The 25,236-nt window shown below is 40.4% G+C and overlaps 1 protein-coding gene across 1 annotated transcript in view; it reads left to right on the top strand.

Annotated features, from left to right (window-relative positions):
• The window catches only part of ANO2 (anoctamin 2), a 536,951-nt gene extending 535,379 nt beyond the window's left edge, over positions 1-1,572 (top strand). The window contains exon 24 of the mRNA XM_036759072.1: positions 486-1,572. Coding sequence (XP_036614967.1) covers positions 486-851 — 366 coding nt within the window. The 3' untranslated portion in view covers positions 852-1,572. The remainder of the gene's footprint in view (positions 1-485) is intronic.
• Positions 1,573-25,236: the final 23,664 nt, after the last annotated feature.

Below are 25,236 nucleotides of genomic sequence, written 5' to 3'. Positions count from 1 at the left end.
GTGGTGAGAGTCAAGGTGAGGATGATAATCCTCAAAGACCATAAGGTAATGGAGAGTCATTCTAGAGAGGTAAGAGGAATAAAGCTGTGCAAATCCCAGCAGCAGGAGCACAGAACATTTTAAAGCAGGCAGAGGTAGCCTACTTTAGGAGGATATGTGAAAAAGCCAGTAGAAAAGAGTTACAAAAATAGGTTCTTCTAATCTGTGCTGCAAAGAAGGAAGCAGTTATCCTCCAAATAACACAGGATTTATATCTAGAAGGGGTATCAAAGATCATCCCTCATTTTAGTGATGAGGAAACAAGCCCAGAGAGGGGAAATGCTTTATCTAAGGTCACACAGCTGGGGAACGTCAGATCTAAAACTCAAACCCAGGTCTGTTGACACAAAGTTCAATTTGCCCTTCCTACTACACTACTTAAAGCCTGCCAGTGTTCACCTTATGCTAAGTCTGTTTTTCCCCAACTCCTTTCTTACCTTGGGCAGAACCTTGTGATGTTCCTCAGTGTCCTTGTGGACTGGATGATCCCAGACATCCCCAAGGACATCAGTGACCAGATCAAAAAAGAGAAGACCCTGCTGGTGGACTTCTTCCTGAAGGAGGAGCATGAGAAACTGAAGATGGACTCTTCCCAGAGGAGCCAGAGCCGGGGAGGGCGCGGTAGCCCCAAGAGCCCTACTCGCAGCACTCGACACTCCAGCCGCCACTCCGGCCGCAACTCCAGCCCTCACTCCATTGGCCACTCCAGCCCTCACTCCATCGGCCACTCCAGCCCCCACTCCATCCGCCACTCCAGCCGGAGTCAGAGGGGCAGTCATGTGTCCCCCACTTCCCACCACACCGTCGTGTGAGGCTTAGAGGTGCCCGGGCAGACACAAATGTGAAGGACCTACAGTTAGAGAGACTAACACACACTCACACATCAGAGCACACAGATTTTCTACATAGAGGTGTGTGGCAGTGGATGTATGCTTCTGCTCATATTTTTCCTGTCTCATAAGATCTTGAAATTATAAAGCAAGAGAGGAAACTCGAGAGGGAAAAGCACACACAAACATGCTGCTGCTTCTCAGGAACATGAAACTTAGATTTCTTTCAGACCCTCTTGGGACTGGTACCATTTTTGAGCTGATCAGTCTAACAGCAATGATCTCCCCACACAGGGGCCCAGAGTTCTAAGACCATAGGAGCCTTTCTCTCCTTCCCTTCACCCAAGCCCTCTCTCAGATACCAAAACTTTTTGCTTAGCAGGAGCCCAGAAGACAATGGGGCCATGAAAGAAGACCAGTAAAAGCTTTATGCTATCCCTGATAGCACTGCCCAGACCTCCCCATTTTCCTTTACCATCACCCCAAGGTTTTCCCCTAAGAATATCACCGTCTCACACAACTTTCCTTGTCTCCCCCTCATCCACTACAATTGTTATGGGTCGTACTGTTCCAGGTAGCCTAGACATGTGGAGGTGAGAATGCAAAACCATTTAATTGAGATTACCCAAATTATATGCTAAACCATCATCTTATCACGGTACAGGTTGAAAATAATAAAATAAAAGTCTTCATAAAAGGTGTATTTATGTTTCTGTACCTGCTTCCTTCACATAAGAAAAAAAATACAGGCATACCTCAGCTAATGGGGAGGCTTGACAAACATACATTAAGGATAAAATAAGAAAACATATTAAAGTGAAAAACATGAAGGAGGGTGGTTGATGGAATGACATTATAGTGGAGGTGTACTGTTTCAGTGTACATAAAGGATCAGTGGCCTTGGAAAGATGTCATGGTACAGTGCACTTGGAATTAGGAGAGTCCCCCCCCCCCACCATGGTCACAGAGCATATTGAAGTTTTATGTAAGGAAAAATTGTCTTACAATTAGAACTGAACAAAGTGAGATGAGCTGCCTCAGAAGGATGGGAGATCTTTGAACAGGTGCTAAATGACAACTTTGGGGAACATTGTAGTGAAGAGTACTGTGTAAGCAAGGGTTGGACTAAATGACATTGGAAGTACCTTCAAATTTAGAGATTCTGAGGTTCAAATCCCAGATGCATAATTTCTTAATAGTGTAATCATAGACACAATTTCTCTGATCTTCCTTTTCCTCATCTATAAAACAGGGAAAGGCAGCTAGGTGGCTCTATTGAGCCAGGAAGACCTGAGTTCTGTGTGACCCTGGGCAAGTCACTTAACTCTGTTTGCCTCAGTTTCCTCATCATCTGTAAAACGAGCTGGAGAAGGAAATGGCAAACCACTCCAGTATCTTTGCCAAGAAAACCCCAAATAGGGTCACAAAGAGTCGGACACAAATGAACAACAAAACAGGATTAAAAACACCTACACCAGGTTGTTATGGTTAAAATGTGTTGGCAGCTCTGATAGGTGATAAAATTATTGTTATTGAGAAATAACACAGGTTTGAGCAGGCAGGACATGTTGAAGGGAAAATGGAAATATGGATGGCTCATAATAAATTGAGGAGTTAGAAGGGAACTTACAAGTCAAAAACCTTTTCCTCCCTGACATTTTCTCTGTTATTGGAGGTACTGCAGCTTTTGACAGCGTGACTCCAACCACACTGGTAGCTTCTGGAGCTCCTCAGAGAGCTACCCCATGCATTCAAGGTATGCAGGGGGTCTGCAACTACACAAAAGAAAAAAAATAGTTCATACATCCCCGCCAATGTGTTTACTTTTACTAGTTCACCATAGGACACGAATCAAAGGCATTTTAATGAAAAAGCATACCAAGAGAAGTAGCAATAAAAGCATTCCTTCCTAAACCTGAAACATATTTTCCCTTAAATATTTTATATTTGTATATGGTGTATATAGACATATGTATGTGCGTGTATATATACACACACATACATATATACACAGAGCTATATATACCTAGAACATTTATAATTTTCATAGTTATAATTTTTTATATAATACTATTACTCCCCTTCTCCCCCATGGAGACTCCTAGAAAACATACACGGGGGCATACATATACCTAGAACACAAGTGGCCGCATATGTGGAAGGATACTTCATGGCCTTGCAGGGCCACAGACGTTCTCTGGTGATGTTGTCATGCTGCTTCCACCAGGCCTGTTCCCTTCTGGTCTTGGTGTATAGACTCTGTTGGGAATGGTTCCACTGGGCACAAATTTATGGAGCTTTTTGCCTCTGGGTTCAGTTTGAGTTCTTGGCTGAGATCTTATCTCTTCCCCCAGGGCTTAAACTTTAACTCTTTTAGGATTTAAATATCCTTAGGAAGTTTTTCTTTTTGTTGAACCCCCTTGATTCTTCTACCCAGTGGTCCCTTTTCTTCCCTCTGTAGCCAAAATGAATAAATCTATTCCCTCTTCCACAAGTAGAGGCCAGTCATTTATATTTGGCGTTGGGGTATAAACATATATTCAAGTCAAGTCTACAAACAATTCTTGAGCCTCTACTGTGTGCTAGGCATTGTACCACACCAAGCATGGAAGATACAGAGAAACTAAAAAACAGTCCTTGCCTTCAAGAAACCCACATTCTGAAGTGGGGGGTGGGGGAGGTGGAGAGAATATGCAAACAATGTACAAACAAGATATTTACAGGATAAATCAAATATAATCACAAAGGCAGCAGCATTAAGGGAGACTGGAAAAGGCTTCTTGCAGAGATGGGATATTAGCTAAGACCGCAGGGAAGCCAGTATGTGGAGAACAGGAGAGAGAGTATTGCAGCATGGGGGATAGCCAGTGAAAACACAGAGTGAGAAGACAGAATGGCATGGTCCCACAGGATGTATATTCATACAGTTAAACCCAGTCTCTGCTCTAGACCTGCCCATGTAATAGTCAAAATAGTTTGTATTTAGATAAACTATACGGTTCATAAAACTTGTGATTACAATAACCTTTTAAAGTAGGTACTTTGGGTTAATTTTGTTTTGTTCTTGTCTGAATATGTGATTTTACTGATGAAAGACCTTTCCACGTGGAAACTCCTTCCACCAATACAGGTTGACAACTGGTCTGGAACTTGTCATATTAGAGAGTTTCTTGAGAGGTTAAGGCATTGTTCATGTTAACCCAGCTAGTTAATCCCCAAGAGAACAGTCCCTCTAATAGCTCTGTTACCCAAGTTTGGGGTCCTTGGATGGATGGATGGATGACTCCCTCAGGATAGGCTTCCTATTCCTAAACTACTTCACAGACACACTGACTTCCCTTTGATATCCATCCATTAATGACTACTCCTTTGGTCTAATCATTCAACTAGTTCCAAATCCACTTAATTAAACTATTATCTGATCAATAGCTCTCTACCTAATCTACAGGGATAGCATTTCAAAAATGGCAGACTCTATCATTCCTCTAATTTACCTTCGTAGTAAATTGGTAAAACAAGGAAATGAGATATCTGGCATGACCTCTTCTGGACGAAACAATTCTGGCTCTTGTGATCACCACTTCCCTCTGGTTTCAGAAACCATTCTTTTGATAACATCTCCTAGAATTTTGCTAATAACAGAAGTCAAGCTCCCTGGCCTATAGTTTGCAGTCTTTTCCCCTTTTTTTTTTTAAATCAGAACAACATGCTCCCTTTTTGTGGCACCTCTCCCATTCTCCACAGTCTCAAGGATCACTAACAGTGGATCAGTAAATACATATGCCAATTCTTTCAGGGCCCTGTGATGTGGGCCATCTGAATCTGGCGGAAGAACCCACCAAGGAAAGTTAACTTCCTTATCTCCTCACTCATCTTGGTTTTCAAATCCTTGTAAACATTTTTCCCCCTTTCCTTTATAAGCCAGAGATAATTTTCCTTTAGAGGATAAACAAGAGCAAATTAGGTACTGACTAGTTCTGCCTTCTTGTCACTGTCCCCATCTACCAGTTGCTGGTGCCTATTTCTTTGATGATCATCTTTTCCCCAGCATAATTTACAAAGTCCTTTTTCCTCTCCTCAGCACTCTTCATCACATAACTCATTCAATGCTTTAGAATTTCTTACATTATTGTTACAAGACCATGGCACACTTTTCTACTTATCCTCAGTTACCTGCTCTTGCTTCTGTCTATGTCTTTAAAAACTAAGATGGTCAGTCATTTCCCTGAACATCCATACTATTTTCTTCAGAGAGCTCCCTCCCTTTCTTTTTCTTCACTCAAATAATTTCTATTCATGCTTTCAGAATTTCTTTCTTGAGAACTTCTTATTCTTCTCGTGCTGGGTTGAATTCCCCTAAAGCATGAAATCCTACTTAATCTTTCTTTGATATCTCTGGAAGCTGTTTTCCCAACATCTAGGGTGCTGGTTAAACTGCATTCAGCTTTCCTCTCCTCCATTATGAATTCAGAGATGAAGCAGTTGTTCTCTTCTCCTCTTCCCTATCAGAACAGACATCAGAGAGAATAGGTGCCGTGAGTGTATGATATTTCTAAAGGGGGATGGGAGGGTCAAACCAATGACAAAAGAAATTAAAAAAGAAAACAACTTTAGTTATTGGACTATTTTCCTAATGGTGGCTCCTGTTCCTGCGTTCCCAAGTTTATCTTGGATAGTTCAAATAAGGGCTGGGGGCAAATTATCATCCTCTGGTCACTGAAGATTGCCAGTGTATACTAACTTCCTCCCTTTCTTGCTACCCTCTCTTTTTCCAATCCCACACCGCCCGCCCCCCCCTCCCAATTCCTATCTCAGATTTTGTTTCCCCTGCAAAGTTTATCTTCCATCTCCACCTCACTTCAGATCTATGAGATGCCTGCTCTCCAACATGGTGGGAGAATATCCAAGTAATCACAAGCATCAGACTAGAAAACATAGAAGTATTTAGTTGGAGGCATGTGCCTATATATTTGCCTGTCTTTTCTCCCTCCCTGCGTCCCGGCCCCCCCCTCCAAAAAAAAAAAGAATCTAAGTTCCTTGAGGACAGGGACTATTTTATTTGTAACTCTGGATTCCTAATGCCTGGTATATAGCATGCCCTTATTAAATGCTCATTGGTTGAATGATGAAACATTTCTGCTTTTTCTACCACCCAGCCCCTCCTCTAAGGATCTAGAAAAAGAGAAGGAATAGCAAAAACTTGAGACCTTAGGAATTCTGCTTAGCAACCGGACTTTAAAGTGGGAAGACTCCTGACCTATCATGCTCTGTACAGAGCAACCCTAGGCAAGCTGAATGTGTCAGCCCAACTCCAGAGGATTCCTTGGATCTGCAATCAGTGTGCAGAGTGGGGCAGAGAATTGTACTCTGGGGACATCCTTTAGAGAAGAACGAGGGGGCTTCAGTGCAACAGTCATAATTAACCATATACCTAGATGAAGTTGACAGTTGTTTGTGTGATATGATTTAAGGGGAACTAGAAAAGGAGCACAAATAAAAGCATCCCTTTAAACCTAGGACCACTGATGCTGACATCATACCTCTAGGGTTGCATTCCTATAAGGTAAGCATAAAATAACAATTCCAATTTGTATTATACTTTTCTTATGAAAGTGTAATATTATACTTTTCTCATTAGTCAGGCAATACAAGCATTATTATTCCTTTTCATGAGGAAACTAAGAGAGAGGTCAAAGTGTCTTTGTCATGGTTACATAATTAGCTGAAATTCCAACCCAGGCCTTCAGCTATAACCCTGGCTTGGGGTTAATACTATAAACCATTAGCACTTTAGTATAAAGAAGCTTATCAGATCTTCTTCTGTTGCTGGGAGGTGGATGGATGGCTACTCCTTGATACCTACCATGATTGTTGGAACTTCAAAAAAATACCTAATCCAACCATCTAATTTTACATATTAGAAAAATGAGGCACAAAGCGTACAAGGCACTCATCCAAGGTCACACAGAACCTGAATGTTAAAACCAGAACTTGGTACCCTTGATCTCCCCAGCCAGGTTGCAAATTACCCGAGAACTTGTCTGCTAATCTCTTTGATAAAGTTCAAATTTCCAGTACTGTAGTCCAAGTTTTTGGAAATGTGAACTTCTGAAGTCTCTGTCATCAGGACAAGTATCGTCATCCTTAGGTGAAGATGATTTTATTTAAACGAGAAAATTAAAACCTGGAGAGATGAAGTAATTTGGCAATACAACAATTCAGCAAGAAAGCTCAGCCTAGAAACTTCAGGTTTAGTCAGTCAAGACACATTTATCAAGTGCCTGCTACATGCCAGGTACTGTGCTAAGTGCTGGGGGGTACAAAAAAAAAAGCAAAAATCATGCCTGCCCTCGAAGAGCTTACAAGTTAATGGAGAAGACAGCATGCAAACAACACTCTATATACGGGATAAATAGGAAGTAATCAAAAGAAGGAAGGTATTAGAATCAAGAGGGATTGGGAAAGGTTTCCTGGAAAAGGTAAGATTTTAGCTGAGACTTGAAGGAAATCAGAGAAGCCAAGAAACGTTGATGAGGAGGAAGAGAATTAATGAGGGACAGCCAGTGAAAATGTCTGATGCAAAAAGAGGGAATAAGGAGGTTAGTGTCACTGGATTGAAGGAAACGTAAGGGGAAAGGGATAAGATCCCTGGAAAGTCAGTGGTGCATGCTGGGGTGATTAAGTTATGAAGGGATTTGAATGCAAACAGAGGACATTATTTTTTTTTATTCTGGAGGTGATACAGAGCCACCGGAGTGTATTGAATAGGGGGTAGTATGTGTGTGTGACATGACCATGCTTTAAGAATATCATTTTGGTAGCTCAATGGAGGGCAGAATAGAGTGGGGAGAAACTTGTGGGAGGTAGACCAACACATTATCGCAATAGTCCATTTTCCATAGCCAAGCCATTAGTCAGAACCTTTCTACCTTGATGGAACTTGCCAGAGCTTGTGTCTCCCTGGCACCACCTTCAAGACCCCAAGGTCATGTTCATCACACAAAGATTGTGGGAGAGGACTATTTTATAGAATTAAAATTTTCCCTTTCTTTTTTTTCCAGAGTAGGAATTTAGTGGAGGAAGACACAGCGGATCATTTTGGGAGATGGTGGTTATATTGACGACCATCAAACCATCATCATCATCATCATCATCATCTCATCTTAAGGATAATGGAGCTTCAGAGTCAAATGCCCTGCCTCCACAGGCACCAGAAGCTAACTTATCCCAGGCAAATAGAGGTTTTCAGAGAACATTTCATTCCGTACCACCTTCACCCTTACCCTGCCCCCACCTTCAGCATTTCTAACTTATACCACTATGCTGCACTTCTAGCCCTTTTCCTCCTACTGCAGTTTCCTCACCACGATGACCAGAGCCACAATACCCAGTAATCCCATAGTCTCATTTCTCCTCCCAATTCATATCCAAGGCCATGGAAGAGAGAAGCCCAGGCAACATAATCAAAAGCGGCCAAGACATGGAGAACTCCGAGTGAGTCCCAGGGATCTTCCCACTGCCCATCACAGCTCTGGAAGTGATGAGTGCCAGCAGAGGGAGCCAGAAAGCAAGGTCCATCATTCAGGATGTGCCATGTGTTTCACAAAGGAAAGCAGATGTTTCCTCAGGATGGAACCATGCTCACACATCTGGCAAACCTCCTGCATCCTCTTTCCCTCCCTCGCCCCCAACACCCGCCCCTTCTTTCTACAAACCCAGGCAGTTGGACGATGGAGAAGCCCTCGAAAGCAGTGGATGGAAAATTTAAACAGAAATCTTTCATGCTTAGTTCACCCTGATGTATACTTCCTCACCCCCTGCCCCCCAAACCTGGTTGAAAGAAATTTTCAGAAAGACCCTGTCAAGAAACCTGCTTCTGCTGTAGAATTTCTCACACCTCAGGATAGCTTAAACATTTAGGAAGGAACCACAGCGCTAAAACCAGGCCTGACATTTAATGAGCCGACTCGTACGTATTCCACATGAGTTTCAGGAACCTTAGAATTTTATTGCTTCTGCCTTCCTCTGGTGTTCAGTAGGCCTCACTAGATCAAGGACCAAAAAGATTGAAGTTTCTCAGCCAGAATGTCTGTCTCTATTAGCAGGGAAGCCACAAACCCTTAAGGCAAAGAGGCATTTTCTTGACATGGAGACATACCTTGGATCCCACATCATAACCAACTTGTAGTCTGATCACAGTAGAATGGACTCTACTTGGCCTGTGGCATATTTCTCAGAGAAACATGTGTCAGTTTCTATCAGGAACCACAGACACTAAAGTCCAAATGAAGTTGCCAGTTGGAAAACAGACATGGAGCCCTGAACACAGGCCTCTGTATTACTCAGCACCATAACCACAGGTCTTCATTCTTTTCAGCGAGAAGCCATGTAGTGTATTAAAAAGACACCAGGCCTTTGGAGTCATAAGATAAAACTCCAAATTCTGGCTCAGACATGTTAATAGCTGTGTAACCTTGGGCAAGTCATTTACTTTTTTTCATCTGTAAAATGGGAATAACCACTCTTATGCCATCTACCTCATACTTGCTGAAAGCATTTTGTAAACCATAAAAGGCCAAAGACATACTCATTCTTGTTATGGTAACCCCAGGGGGTAACACCCTACCAACTTGAACAGTGGGTTTCCTAGACATGGTTACCCCAGGCTCAAGGTACTTTGTGGGTCTACATCTACTCAAAACCACATCTCATGAGTCCCTATCACTATACTCATTTTTTTCTTAATCAGACAGACAACACGTTTAGTTCAAAGCAAAGGCATTTAACGAAATATCTTAGTGGGGTGTGTGGAGAAGAGAGTGAGAACAGACATGTCAAGTGAGCAAGTGATCGACAAAACAGCAGAGTTTAAGGAGGGTGCCCAGGCCAGTGATGCCTCATTATTCTCCAGGCTGCACAGTGGATTTTTTTCTGCCAATCCCCAGAAAAACTCTTCATCCTAAGAGGTCACTGTAGCCCTAGAATTCACACTTTGGAAGCACCTTCCTCCCCTAAGTCCTTTCTCTCAGACTGAATGGCTCTTCCATGTAAGGGGAGTGCTCAGGCCAGTCATGTCTGGTACCAGGCTGCTCTTAGGACTTTATCTATCATGCCCTGGCTATGTTTTCCTTCTTCCCCACCCCCACCCCCTGCTTTTCAGCTCTCTTTTATGTGTTCTCTCTCCCCATTAGAATTGTAAGCTCCTTGAGGGCTGGAATTGTCTTTCTTTCTACTTGTATTTGTATTTCCAGTACTTAACTCTACGCCTGTTACATAGTAAGTGTGTCATAAATGCTTTGACTAACTCCTAAACCTAAAAAACACACAAGATGGAAGTATATACCAAATCTATAGCAACTAAAGCTGAATCCACAAGGGAGAAGTACAGCACAAGGTAAAAATTGTGTGAATATTAGAGAACTTAAATACTTAAAGCTTCCACTCATACCATCCCCCCACTCCCACCCCCAGTTCATGAAAATCAAGTCACTACAAGAAACTTCACAGGTGTGAGGTTCAATGTCCAGCTAAAGAGATTCCTTCCAGGTTCTTCCATGACATAGTCTCAGGCTGAACCCTCCACAAGTGCCTTTAGAGGTAGAAGACTGATTCTGTTCAGCTATGCAAAAGAAAGGGTGTACAACTGTATCAGGGTAGTAGTGGAACATGCAACAACTCAGGGTCATCTAAAAGGCAAAGAACTTTTATGCCCATAGAAAATTCAAGGTTTTTCTTTGGAGTTTACTCTGAGTAGAGAAACACCCAGGCCTCCATATCTTCTATATCAAGGAAGCTAAGGATACCCAGCCTTGGGATCTGTCCAGGAGAAAAAGCATGCACCACAACAATAGAAGAGGGGAAGGAACAAAGAATGAGAAAACCCGAGGCAAGCAACTGAAAATATAAAAAAGGCTGAATGTCCAAGAGAGAAAGGCTAGTTATAAGTCTAGCACCCAAGCAAATAATGAGACATCAAAAAAATGAATTTAAAATGTTAAGAATAAATGTATTCTGAAAGGAAATTAACCAAAACCCTCACTGAGAAATGGAATTCTGTAGCTTTCTCTAAGGTCATAGAACAAGAAATTACAGAATGGTTCAAAAACATTTCAGCAAAGTGTTGTAGTGCAGTGGTACCAAACTCAAGTAGAAATGGGTCCAAAGAGTCACAATAAGGCTCTCTGGGAGCCATATATTGACTTAATCTCAAAATATAATCTTTTATTGCATTTTTACTTATTTTGATAAATATTTCCCAATCACATTTTAATAGACTCCAGGCTGCAAATTTGACACCTGTGGTATAATGGATAGAGGGCAGGACTTGAATTCTCCCTCAGACACATGAGCTGTATGACCCTGGGCAAGTCACTTAACCGTTCAGAGCTTTCATTTCTTCACTTGTAAGACATGGATAATAATAGCACCTACTTCATAGCATTGTGAGAATGAAATGAGATAATATATGCAAAGTTCTTTGTGAACCATAAAGCACTGTGTTTATTATGAGCTAAACCCAACTCTCAAAGAAAAACTAACGAAGACAAGCAATAGAGCAGACAACTTAGAACACACGATAAAAAGAACTCGCCAAAGTAGTAGAGGCTCTGAAAAAGAGAATGGCATACTTAAACCACCAAAGCGGAAGACAATATGGCAATGAGAAGCAAAAGGCAATTATCTTTAATAGGATACATCGATTTCATGTAAGCCAAAGTGACCAATGTTGAATACGTGATTCTGCAAGATAGTCTCTGCAAGGGAAAAAAATGACAAATTGAAAACCTGTATATCATACTGAAGGAAATTATAAAATAAAACTATGCATAACTTTGGAACATAGAAAACAAAAACATTGATTGAATCCATAATTTGCCTCCAGAGACAAAGTTACTTTTTGAAACTCCAAAGCATACACCTTTACATTTCAGAACTTCAGAGCTAAATAACAAATCATGCAAGAAGCCAGGGCCTTCATCTATGAAGGAATAGTACAGTAGAAAAGTCACTAGCTCTGGAGGTAGAGGACATGCAAATCACAACCTCCATGAACCTCGGTTTCCTCAACTATTAAATGAGGGAATTGAACTATGTAGTCTCAGGTCTTTTCCAGTTCTAGATAAATGATTCCATGAACCTCATCCCAAATAATGCAAGGTTACTCACTAGCCACTAGAAATCAGAGAAAAGAATTGAATAAAATTCCAGAAATCACAGTAGCTTAAGATGCAATCCAACATTACAAATTTAACAAAGTAGAACCCAATCATCAATAAGGGAAAAGGTAAAGGAGCATTTGTTAAGTGCCTACCATATGCTAGAAGCGGCTAGATGGCTCAGTGGATAGAGCATGGGGCTTGGAGTCAGGAAGACCTGTGTTCAAATCTGGCCTCAGACACTTACTAGCTATGTGACCCTGGGCAAGTCACTTAACCTCCATTTGCCTTAATCCACTGGAGAAGGAAATGGCAAATCCCTTCAGTATCTTTGCAAGAAGACCCCATGGACAGAACTGGTGTACAATCATCCACAAGGTCACAAAGAATTAGACGTGATTGGACAAATGAACAAGAAGAAGAAAAGATTGATTAAGCTGGGTGTGGTGACATATGTCTTTAATCCCTGCCACCAAAGAAGTCTGAGGCAGGGGAATTGGCTAAGCTCAGAAGTTTGGAGCCCCAGTAGGTCTAAAGTTTACAAAGTTTACAAGTGCTCTCTAAGTCTGGCACCAGTATGCAACAAGGCTACCTAAGGAGTGACAAATGTGGCCAGGTTGGAAGCGGTAGCTCAAAGCTTCCATGCAGATCAGCAGTGAGTGGTTGCTGTGCTTCCAGTCTGGCAATATAAGTAAACTCAGTCTCAAAAATAAAAAAGAAAAACTTTTAGAAAGAAAAGACTGATCAATACAATCAATCACCTTGTATTTGTGGGCTATTTTCTTTAAATGAGAAAATGGATTAAGGGGGAAAAGAAAGAACGAAAAGCGATCATCAAGTGAGGCAATGTGGAAGAATACAAAAAAAAAAAGCTGGATCTGTATTCAGAGGCTTTGGCTTTAAATCCTGACTCTCATTTTCAATTGGTCTGACTTTGAACATGTCATTTAACCTCTTTTGGTATAATTTTCCCCATTTATTAAATAAGGAGTCAGATTATATGATTTTTAGAGTCCATTTTAATTCTAAATCCTATTTTTAAAAAGATCTAAAGGGTTAAAATTTAAGGGAATCATAAAAAGGAAGAGGAAAAGAAGGAGGGAGAACTGAATTAATGTTCTGGAGACTAAATTCCATATTCCCCTATTACCAAATGAGTGGGGAGGAGGGAAAAAACAACACATTAGGAAGTCACTTGTGCAGGGAAGATTTATAAAACAAAATATATTTGTTTATTCAACAAACACTAATTAGGTACCCACTGCTTATAGGGTGCAGTGCTAGGTGGTAGGACAGATGTAAATTTAGATAAATTTAGCTCTTGCCCTAATGGAATTTATAATCCAGTAGATGCCACATCCAAATTGCTTAAGCAGTATTATTTTAACCACAAGATGTTGCTGCTAGCCACTAACTTGATCCTATTTAACGAGAAGGATCAGAATATGGGAATCCCATGCTCACTTTGGTAGACATATGTTTCACTCTGCTGTTGTGAGTACAGGTTCTTAGAAAGTAGATGATCTATTCCCAAGCTCTCTGTCTTCTGGACAGGTATGAGAAACTCCTAAGTGTAAGAGAGTGTGGCTAATGTGAATTTACTCAATCAGAATCAGCTCTGAGTCCCCATTCCATAGGAAAATGATATCCCACCCTGACATTTGGAACTTTCACTGTAGCACCTGGCTCAGGGGCTATGTCATGACTTCCTATTGCATACTAGCCTAAATCTGGCAGTTCGGTGGAAGGAGTAAAGGAAGAGACCAATTGTTATCATCATCAACAACTCATTTCTATGAATGCTAAAAATTTACAAAATGATTTCCTCATGATAACTTTGTGCATAGCAGAAGTATTTTTGTGCTAGATACCTCTTGACAGAACACAGCCCTACCCTCTGGATATTCTTAAAATCAATGCAAATATTTGATAAATACCATTTGGGAAGTGGGATTCCTGATGAGAAATATATGAGGGAGGTCTTAATTTCCATTCCACTTCCCAATTTTCACTGAAGACTTACTAGGTTTTTTTTCTTTTTCATTTTTCCTCTTCAGCTAACATGTCTTGGCTTTTAAAACAAATATTTTTCTTTGACATTGAATGGCTATGTAGTGGTTTTATTTTTTTCTTTTTAAGCTTTGAATGGACTCCACCAAAAACATATCAATGATGCTCAAGTATTAGTTTCAGTCACTAGGCAATGATTTTGAGAAAATGCATTAATCTAAACTAATTTTTCATGGTTTCTGTGGTTTCCTTGAATTGTGCCTTACAAATATCAACCAAAGAAAGCAAGTCTTATTGTGATTCTGGACTGAAATTTTCTGTCATGAAAAGTGAACTCCACTCATGAGTAATCATTATGCTTTCCTTTGATGTATGTGTGTATATGTGTATATATATATATGTATATATATATATATGTGTGTATTATATACATATATACATACATGCATATATATATGTATGAGTGCTCATAACTTAAGGTTCAAACTAGCAGAGTCTAACTCAACCCACCTTTCCATCTACACCATATATTTCCTATTCATGATGACTTCCATTTCTCGTTAAGGGTGGTACATTAAAATATGAAAGATTGATTGGGTTAGCAGATAGTACATGGTCTGAGAAAGAGAACTAACTTTTAAAGAGCTGGATGAGGACTTCTGGGTAACATAAGCAACAAAGTAGAGGAAAAGTACATTTTCTTTAATACCCGTGACCTCTTGAACCTCTCTGAAACAAATACATGTGCTAAAGATAAAGCAACTTCATCAGTGTCCATGGTTTAGCCCACCCAGAATCCAAAAGAAGGTAAAACAAAACAAAATAAAATGACCAGAAAGAAACAATTCAAACCCATGAACTCACTTCACCCACTACCAGCATCAAGGCTGCATTAGCAGAATCAAAGACTTAACATATAAAGTTACCACCTATTCTCACATGATGATTTCCCACCACACCTTTTCATTACTATGGAGACCCCAGCTCCAGGCTGTGGAATATTGCCCTAGCTATGACAGCCCAGTGGTTGAAGAACCTTAGAAGAAGAAGCCTGGCAGGACTACAACCCTATAGCTAACCTGCATTCCAAAGCTCTGAATCGCTGATGTTGGGCCAGAGGACTAAAAATAGATGGAGTGGGAAAGAACAGGACAATATATATGGGGAGAGGGGTGTGCTCTGTGCCACTCCACTAAGCCTGAGGGAAGAGCACAATATCCAGATGGAATCAGTTCTAACCACCCAAAAGTCAGTTGGGGCAGAGACTTAGGCTAGTGAACCATGAGTTGTTCAGCACAGGAGAAGGTTGAGACACTTTAAGGTCCATACCCAAAGGAAACCACAATCAGAGGGGAGGGAGTCAGAAAGTGACTAGAGGAAAAACAGGAAAAAGAAAAAGACTAAAATTACCAAAGGTCTCAGGAAGAAAAAGAAACCCTCAAAAATGTGAAATAGAAGCAGATAAGTCCACAGGGAAAACATTAACAACAGAAGGAAGATGGCCTCTAGATCTAGTAAATAAGTTCAAGCATCTTTGAATATTGCAAAACAAAGGAAAATGACACAACACTTGATGAGGCAGAGGACCCTGTAGGATGTGAGGAGAACATGGGACCACAATATGTTGGTCCTGAGTGGTTCAAAAAAGAAATGATAATTATGAGAGCAGAATTTATGGCCTACATAAAAAAAATAATGGGCAAAAATATAAACTGGAATTGCTGATATTAAGTCTCACTATAAAACAAAACATAGAACAACAGATTGGGAATGCAAATATATAGAAATGAAAGATGATCTAGAAGAAGAAAAGCAAAAACAATATTATTGAAAGAACATATATTCACTGTTCAAGCAAAATATACTGATCTAGAGAAGACAGGATGTGTAGAGACAACCTAAGGATCATAGATTTCCCAGAAGAACGTGAAAGTACAAAAAAAAACCCTTAACACTAAAATGAAGGAAATAATTGAAGAGAAATGCCCAGAACTTCTGAAACTAGATAATGAAATCCCAATTGAAAGAATTCACAGATCCCTCTCAGGGAAACAAACAAACAAATGACAGCTATAAGCTCCAAGACATATAGTGGCTAAATTTAACAACTCCAATCAGAAACAAGTTCTACAAGCAATCAGGAAAAAGATTTTCAAATTCAAAGCAAAGAATATTTGAATGTCCAGAAAATATCAATGGGAATAGTACAATGCATTCTGAAGAGAAATTAGAGCTCAGGGTTTATCCCAGATTGAACTACCCTGAAAATCTGAGCTTAACCATAAATGAAAAGAAGAGGAATGTTCAATAATCAAGAGGGATTTGAAACATTTTTAGAATGAAAACCAGAAAAGAAAAATTTAGGATGGAGGAATGAAAGGTCGCAACTACTAAACTTCCTCCCAAAAGCTCTTTTAAAACAACCACAAGGGGAAAAAATGGCAAATTTAATTCTAAACAGAAAAGAAAAAAAAAACAAGGCACAGTGAGTCACTTTTTTCCAATCTAGAGTAGCTTAGGAAGATAGAGAGGTATGCTAATACTGGGGTGGCAGGTTGGCCCAAGGCACAGCACAGTAGCAGATATAGCACCAGATGGGTGGTGGTGAAAGCAGCGGAGAGCAGTCTAATACCCACAGATGTAAAAGAACTGAACATCTGGATAGAAATAATCTTCAGGAAACCACTGTATAAACACTAGGAGCAGAAACAGGTGCCATGTGGCAGCTCTGCCATGTATTACTCAGTTCCATGTCATAGTTTCAGTTGTGATGGGGCAGGGGCCCTACCTATGTAAGGACCAGAATGCAGAACAGGAGGGCAGTGATGAGACCTCTCAATGGATTAGTCAAACACTAACCTTGGATCTTACATGTTAGTCTCAGGGCTCTGGAGCACTTGATTTCCTCCATGCTGAGAAGCACTCAAACAAAGAACAGTGAAAAATCCCATTTTGCTCGCCATCTTGTTTGAAAGGCAAGACTCATCAAAGGTACTTGACTACCTCAACATTCCAAAGAAGGCAACAAAAAGTCCTTCCCTGATTACCATTATACTGTCTTAGTGCTGAGAAACACTTCAAGACAAAAAGATCCCATTTTACCTGCCCCATTCAAACAAAGGCCAGAATCATTAAAGGCACTTAAGAGAAGAGCAAAAAGTCCCATCTTAATTACTGATACATCATCCCCTGAAAGAGATCTCAAAATGAAAAGTTCCTGGTCTATTATAGTCAATTCTAGAGTGCCCAGATAAGGAGAAAATATTGCAAGTAGTCAGAAAGAAAGAATTCAAATACTATGTAATTATAGTCAGGATCACAGAAGATTGGCATCTACCACTATAAAAGGATTTGAAAAATTATATTCTGGAAGGCAAAGGATATAGGATAATAAGCAAGAATGACCATTCCAGCAATATTAAGTATAATCTTATGGGAGAAAAAAGTTAGACATTTAATGAAATAGAGGATTTCAAGAATTCCTGATGAAAAGACCAGAGCTAAATAGAAAATCTGACATTCAAACCCAAGAATCAAGAGAGGTATAAAAAGATAAGCATAAGGGGAAGAGCCAAGATAGCAGAATAAAGGCAGGGACTCTCCTGAGCTCTCCCCCAATCCTTCTAAATACCCATAAAAATTACTCTAAACAAATTCTAGAGCAGCAGAACCCACAAAAAGAGATCAGTGGGAAAACTGTTGGACCTGGGTGAGAGAAGGGTGAGGTCTGGCCCCAGCCCTGGGGGTGGTGGCAGCAGCACAGCAGCAGGAGCAGGCCCATAGACAGTGGGGGGAAATCAAGAAGATGATCAGACTGAGAGTCCAGGGATCTCTTTGCTGGCTTTAAGGCAGGATTCTCTTGCTTTGCGCTGCTTGGATCTGAGGTTGAAGTCCTGGTTGGTGATCCTGGTGGGGAAGAGGAGTATTGGTGTGGCAGAGCTTGAGGTGACTGTGAAGGGGGAGTACTCCTGATAGTTACATAGCAGAAAAGAGTGCTTGAGATCACTCACAGACCAGAGCACAGACCAGTAGAGGAGTAAATATCTCTCCTTGGATCATACCACCTCAGAAGAACTGAAAATTTACAGGTGCCTACAAGTAATTCAGAAAACAGCAGCACGAAAGCCCTGAAGCTTGGGACAGAGAATTCTCCACTCTGGAATCAGAGTCATACCTTGACAAAGAGCTCAGAAGTCAAATAATTGGCTGAAAAATGAGCATACAGTGTTAAAAAACTCATACTATAGAATCTTACTTTGGTGACAAAGAAGATCAAAACATACAGCCAGAAGAAGACAACAAAGTCAAAAATCCTACATCAGAAGCCTCCAAGTAAAATATGAAGTGGTCTCAGGCTGTGGAAGAGCACAAAAAGGATTTTGAAAATCAAGTAGAGGAAAAATCGGAAAAATAAATGAGAGAGATGTAAGAAAATCATGAAAAATGAGTCAATAGCTTGCTAAAGGAGACCCCTCAAAATACAGAAGAAAATAACACCTTAAAAATAGACTAACCCAAATGGCAAAAGAGGTCCAAAAAGCCAATGAGGAGAAGAATGCCTTAAAAACAGAATTGGCCAAATAGAAAAGGAGTTCCAAAAGCTAACTGAAGAAAATAATTCCTTAAAAATTAGAATGGAGGAAATGGAAGCTAACGACTTTGTAAGAAATCAAAAAATTATAAAACAGAACCAAAAGAATAAAAAAAAAAGAAGACAATGTGAAATATCTCATTGGAAAAACTACTGACCTGGAAAATAATTCCAGGAGAGATAATTTAAAAATTATTGGACTACCTGAAAGCCATAATCAAAAAAACAGCCTGGACCCAATCATTCAAGAAATTATCAAGGAAAACTGCTGTGATATTCTAGAACCAGAGGATTAAAATAGAAATTGAAAGAATCTACCAATTGCCTCTTGAAAAAGATCCCCAAAAGAAAACTCCTAGGAATATTGTAGCCAAATTCCAGAGTTCCCAGGTCAAGGAGAAAATATTGCAAGCAGTCAGAAAGAAACAATTCAAGTATTGTGGAAACACAATCAGGATATGTAAAGCCAATCAGTAAGTGAACGGTCTTTCCTACCCATTGAATAGGCCTCAGGTGGGGCCAACAAAGGAAGGCCTGATTAGAGACAGGCCCACAGCCTTTCACTAACCAGATGTGAGGCCACAGGCTAGTTAGCAAACTAGTTTGCTAGTTTGGGAGAGACCTAAAACCCTCAGGGCCCTAAAGGGTGTTGCTAAGACTAGAGCCAGTGGTATGTGCACTGAATTCTAGTCAATCAGATGATGGCTAGGACTGTATGAAAAAGAGAGCCAATAACTGGGAGCAGCAGAGCAGAGAGCAGCAGGATTCAGAAGCAGACATCAAGAAGATATTGAGTCAACAGACACAATGGGAGAGCTAGCATCAAAAGAGACTACAGAGAGGAGAGTGCTGAACAAGAGAGAGTTGTGGAGATCAAGGAATTTGAAGTCAGCAGAGTTGTAGGAGAGAGTGCTGAGCAGAAAGTTAGGATTCATGAGTGACTTTTTATAGGAAGGCCCTAGCAGTGGGGGGCAAGGGGGGGGGAAGTTACAGTACAGCTTGGCTCCTTGCTATAACACTTTGTCATAATTTCCTTGTTACTACATTGAGGTAGGCTTTCTGGTTTTAGAATGTAATTGCTACTATTGGTCCTGGGATTGGATTTTCTTGTGTCTAAGTAAATGTTACATTTCCTCTGCCCTCTGTTGAGAGACTTTCTTATACTTCACAATTCCAAACCATTCAGGCATGTCCATGGTCCTCTTCAAGATCACAAATCTTGCCTTACTGCTATAGGGTAACACAAGATCTAGCAGCTTCTACATTAAGGGATAGTGGGGCTTGAAATGATATTCTAGAGGTCAAAGGAACTAGGATTAAAACCAAGAATCACCTACCCAGAAAAACTGAGTATAATACTTCAGGGGAAAAACTGGATTTTCAATGAAATAGAGGACTTTCAAGCATTCTTGATGAAAAGACCAGAGCTGAATAGAGAATGTGACTTTCAAATACAAGAATCAAGAGAAGCATGAAAAGGTAAATGGGAAAGAGAAATCACAAGGGACTTATTAATATTGAACTGTTTACATTTCTACATGGAAAGATGATATTTGTAACTCATGGGACTTCTCAGGATTAGGGGAGATGAAGGGAATATACATATATATTGACAGAGGGCACAGGGTAAGTTGAATATGAAGTGATGATGTCTAAAAAATAAAATTAAGGGGTGACAGAGGAATATATTGGGAGAAGGAGAAAGGGAGAGATAGAATGGGGTAAATTATCTCACTTAGAAGAGGCAAGAAAAAAGCTTTTACAGTAGAGGGAAAGAGGGGAATGAGTGAACCTTACTCTCATTGGATTTGGCTTAAGGGGGGAATAGCATACACACTCAATTGGGTATTTTGCCCTATGGGAAAACAGGGGGAAAGGGGATGGTGGGGTGGTGATGATAGAAGGGAGGAGAGACTGGGGCAGAGGTAGTCAGAAGTAAACACTTTTGAAAAGGAACAGAGTCAAAGGAGAAAATTGAATAAATGGGGGATGGGAGAGGATGGAGGGAAATATAGTTAGTCTTTCACAACATGACTATTATGAAAGTGTTTTGCATAATGATACATGTATAACCTATATTGGATTGCTTGCCTTCTCAAGGAGGGTGGGTAGGGAGGGAAGAAGGGAGAGAATTTGGAACTCAAAATTCTAAAAGCAAATTTAAAAATTGTTTTTCCATGCAACTGGCAAATAAGATATACAGGCAATGGGGTATAGGAATCTATCTTGCCCTACAAGAAAGTAAGGGGGAAGGGGATAAGAGGAGGGGTTGGGTGATACAAGGAAGGGCAGACTGAGGAAAGGGGCAATCAGAATACATGCCATCTTGAGGTGGGGCGGGGAGGGGAGTGATGGAGAGAATGTGTAACTCAAAATCTTGTGGAAAAGAATGTTGAAAACTAAAAATAAATTAATCTCTTTTTTTTAAAAAAAAAAAAAAGGAACACACAAAGTGAAACAAATTTCCAGCCCAAGACAACCTGGAAGGTTGACAGGAAAGGTCTGTTGTGCCAGGCTGAGAGAGAAGTGCAATACGGCACAGACCATGCCAGCACAGACCAGGCCCCAGCAAACCCAGAGCAGGCCTCAGGGGCCTAAATCACTGGCACTGTGGTAGTCTCCAGACTTCTCAGCCCACAAATGCCAGACAACTTAGAAGGTCAGTGGGAAAGGTCTGTCAGACCTGGTTCAGAGAAGAACTCAGTGTAGCCCTGGCCCCAGCAAACCAGGAGCAAGCCTTGGGAGTGACTGAATCAGCAGTGGTGGTGATGGCAGTGGCAAACAGCAGCTTCCAGAGCTCTTGGACCATGGATGGTTAGGGAATTGAACAAGTGGTCAGGAGGAGATTATAAGGGTCTCTTGGCTGGCACTGAGGCAGGATTCTGCTGCTTTGCCCATAGTTGGATCTGAGTTGCATTCCTGGGGCAAGGAGGAGCACTGGCATAGCAGAGCTTGTGGCAGCAGTGGAGAGCAAACCCTCCTCACAGCTCTATGGTAGAAAAGAGTGATTGTGGTCACTCACAGAACAGAGCACAGGTCAGGAGAATAGTAAACACCTCTCCTTAAATCATACCAGCTGGGAAAAAATTGAAAACTTACAGGTACCTAAAAGTATCTCTGAAAACAGCAGCACAAAACCCCTGAAGCTTGGGACAGTACAGCCTCCACACTGAAAGCAGAGATCTACCTTAACAAAGAGTTAAAAAGTCAAGTAATAGGCTGGGAAAATGAGTCTACAGTGGAAAGAAATTCGTACTATAGAAACTTACTTTGGTGACAAGGAAGATCAAAATATACAACCAGAAGAAGACAACAAAATCAAAGCTTCTACATCCAAAGCCTCCAAGAAAAATATGAAAGAGCTCAAAAAGGATTTGGAAAATCAAGTAAGAGAAGTAGAGGAAAAATTTGAAAGGGAAATGAGAGTGATGCAAGAAAATCATGAAAAATGAGTCAACAGCTTGCTAAAGGATACTCAAAAAAATACAGAAGAAAATTACACCTTAAAAAATAGACTAGACCAAATGGCAAAATAAGTCCAAAAAGCCAATGAGGAGAATTCCTTAAAAGCACAACTGGACAAATGGAAAAAGAGGAGTAAAATCTCACTGAAGAAAATAATTCCTTAAAAATTAGAATGAAGAAGATGGAAGCCAATGACTCTATGAGAAATCAATAAAATATAAAACAAAACCAAAGAATGAAAAATAGAAGACAATGTGAAATATCTCATTGGAAAAACAACTGACCTGGAAAACAGATCCAAGAGAGATCATTTAAAAATTATTGGGCTGAAAGCCATGATCAAAAAAAGAGCCTAGAGATTATCTTTCAAGAAATTATCAAGGAAAACTGCCCTAATATAAGAAATAATGAGCAGGTTGCTCTCAGAAAAACCTTGAAAGACTTATATGGGTTGATGCAAATTAAAATGTACTGGGTACAAAGTAACAGCAATATTGTAAGAATGTAAAAATGACTTGGCTATTCTCAGCCATACAACAATCCATGACAACTCTGAAGGACTTAGGATATAAAATGTTATCCATTCCAAGAGAAAGAGCTGATGGTGTCTGAATACAGATTGAAGCAACTTTTGGTGTTTTTTTTTAATTTCTCTTGAGGGTTTGCTATGTTTTCTTTTACAACATAACTATCAAGGACATGTGTTGCATGACTACACATACATAATTTATGTGGAATTGCTTGTCTTCTCAATGGGAGGGGGGAGAATGGGGAGGGAGAAGGGAGCGAATTTGGAACTCAAAGGTTTCAAAATCAAATGTTAAAAACTGTTTTTACATGTAACTGGGAAAAATTAAATACTAAATAAATACAAAAAATGTTTTTAAAGGTGGAGGAGCCAAGGTGGCACTGTGAAAGCAGGAACTTACTGTAGCTCTCTTACAAATTCTGTCAGATACCTCTAGAAAGGTGAATCATAGCAGATCTGAGAGAGTTAGAAGCCACTAGTGGACTGAGTGTGGCAGGAGCACTGGATGTGCAGAACTTCACCAGACTAGAATGGGAATAGCAGCAGAACTCAGCCAGCAAACCAGGCTGGGGGAGCGCCGGGCACATGACACTAAAACATAGCAGGACTAAAAACTGGAAACTAAAACTGAGCAGAAGCAGCCCAAAGGTGGAAGTACTGGCTACAGGAGCCATCCACAGGAGCTACAGGAGACACCAGAGCTGAGTCTGCTGCTGTGGGAGCAACTACTCCTAAGGCTTCCAGTCCATGGTCTAAAGGTTTGATACTTGCCTTCTCAAACTTCCAGGAGTCATGATGACTAGGCAAGAGGGCTCTCCATCCCTCCCTTCCTCACCCAAATAATACTCTCCTGGGAGAAATCCTGGAATAGAGGAGCCAGAAGTGGGGCTTTGGTAGCCTTTTAGCTTGAGAAACTAGGGAGAGGGCCCTTCTTGGGGTGGTGGAGGGAGGGTAGTTCAGAAAGAAAGGTTTCCCAGTGGGCCCCATCAGCAGAACAATGGGAGTTGCTGAGCCCCAGCAGGGTGGAATCAGCAAGTGTCAACACCAGGACCCCAGACTTACCTTTGCACAGCCAGGGGAGGTGGCAGACACCAGTGCAGACAACTGCTGGGACGACCTAGGTGTAGTGCAGCCCTAAGGGAACAGGAAACTTCCAGCAGCCAGACCAACCCTCCCCCATACCTCACAAAACCAGAGGCCACATCACACAAAGCCCCAGGCCCACAGTTCTCAGCACAAGAAGTTGGGACAGAGCCCCCTGAGCCACAGAAGCAGAGATTCACTTTAAAAGACAACCATTATGAAGAAACAAATAAGAAAACCAAAGACTATTGATTCTTATTATGGAGACAAGGAAGACCAAAATACCAATTAAGAAGAGGACAGCATTGACACTATACCCACGTCTGAAACCTCAAAAGGGAATGTGAACTTCTCTTAAGCACACAAAGCATTCCTGGAAGAGCTCAAGGAGGATTTTAAAAACCAAATTAGTGAGGTAAAAGAAAAAAAATGGAAAAAAATTCATCGGTGAGAACAATTCTTTAAAGAGTAAAATTGGCTAAACAGTTAAGGAGGTTCAGAATCTAATTAGAGTGAATGACTCCTTGAAAAGTAAAATTAACCAAATGGAAAAGGAGGTATAGAAGCTAAATAAAGAAAACAATTCACTAAAAATTAGAATTGGGCAAGTAGAAGCTAACGACTCTATGAGGTATCAAGAATCAGTCAAACAAAATCTAAAGAATGAAAAAATAGAAGAAAACATAAAATATCTGATTGGAAAAACAACTGAGCTGGAAAATAGGTCCAGGAGAGACAATCTAAAAATTACTGGTCTACCGGGAGGACATGATGAAAAAAGAGCCTCAACAGTGTCTTCAAAGAAATCATTAAGTAAAACTGCCCTGAGGTCCTACAAACAAAGGGCATGGTCATTGAAAGAATCCATTGATCACCCCCTGAAAGAGATCCCAAATTGAAAACTTCAAGGAATATCGTAGCCAAATTCTAGAATTATCAGGTCAAGGAGAAAATACTGCAAGGAGCCAGAAAGAAACAATTAAAATATCTCAGAACTATAGTCAGGATCACACAGGATCTAGCAGCTTCTACATTAAAAGACAGGAAGAATTGGAATATGATATTCCAAAAGGCAAAGGAACTTGGACTACAACAAAGAATCAACTACCCAGCAAAACTGAGCATAATCTTTCAGGCAAGGGAATAGACATTCAATGAAATAAGGGAATTCCAGAGCTTCCTGATGAAAAGGCCAGAGCTCAATGGAAAATTTGAGAGACATAAAAAGGTAAACAGGGGAAAAAACACTTTGTTATTCAATAATGGCAAACTGTTTACATCCTTATATAGGATTATATATGTATGTATGTATATATATATATATATACATATATATATATATCAATCTTGAGAATGGTACAGTTATTATGACAATTAAAAGGGATATATATATAGAGAGAGAGAGACTGAGAGTGTCAGTATAAAGTAGCTGATGTGATGATAAAAATATAATTAAGGTGTGCAAAGGGATTGTTCTGAGAGAAGAGGTAAAGAGGAGGTGGAAAAGAGTAAATTACATCATGTGAAGAGGCA

This window comes from Trichosurus vulpecula, chromosome 5, assembly GCF_011100635.1.
Source record: "Trichosurus vulpecula isolate mTriVul1 chromosome 5, mTriVul1.pri, whole genome shotgun sequence".
In the NCBI taxonomy this organism is placed as follows: Eukaryota; Metazoa; Chordata; class Mammalia; order Diprotodontia; family Phalangeridae; genus Trichosurus; species Trichosurus vulpecula.
The sequence above is the reverse complement of the archived record's forward strand: the minus strand, read 5'-3'. Positions and strand labels throughout refer to the sequence as shown.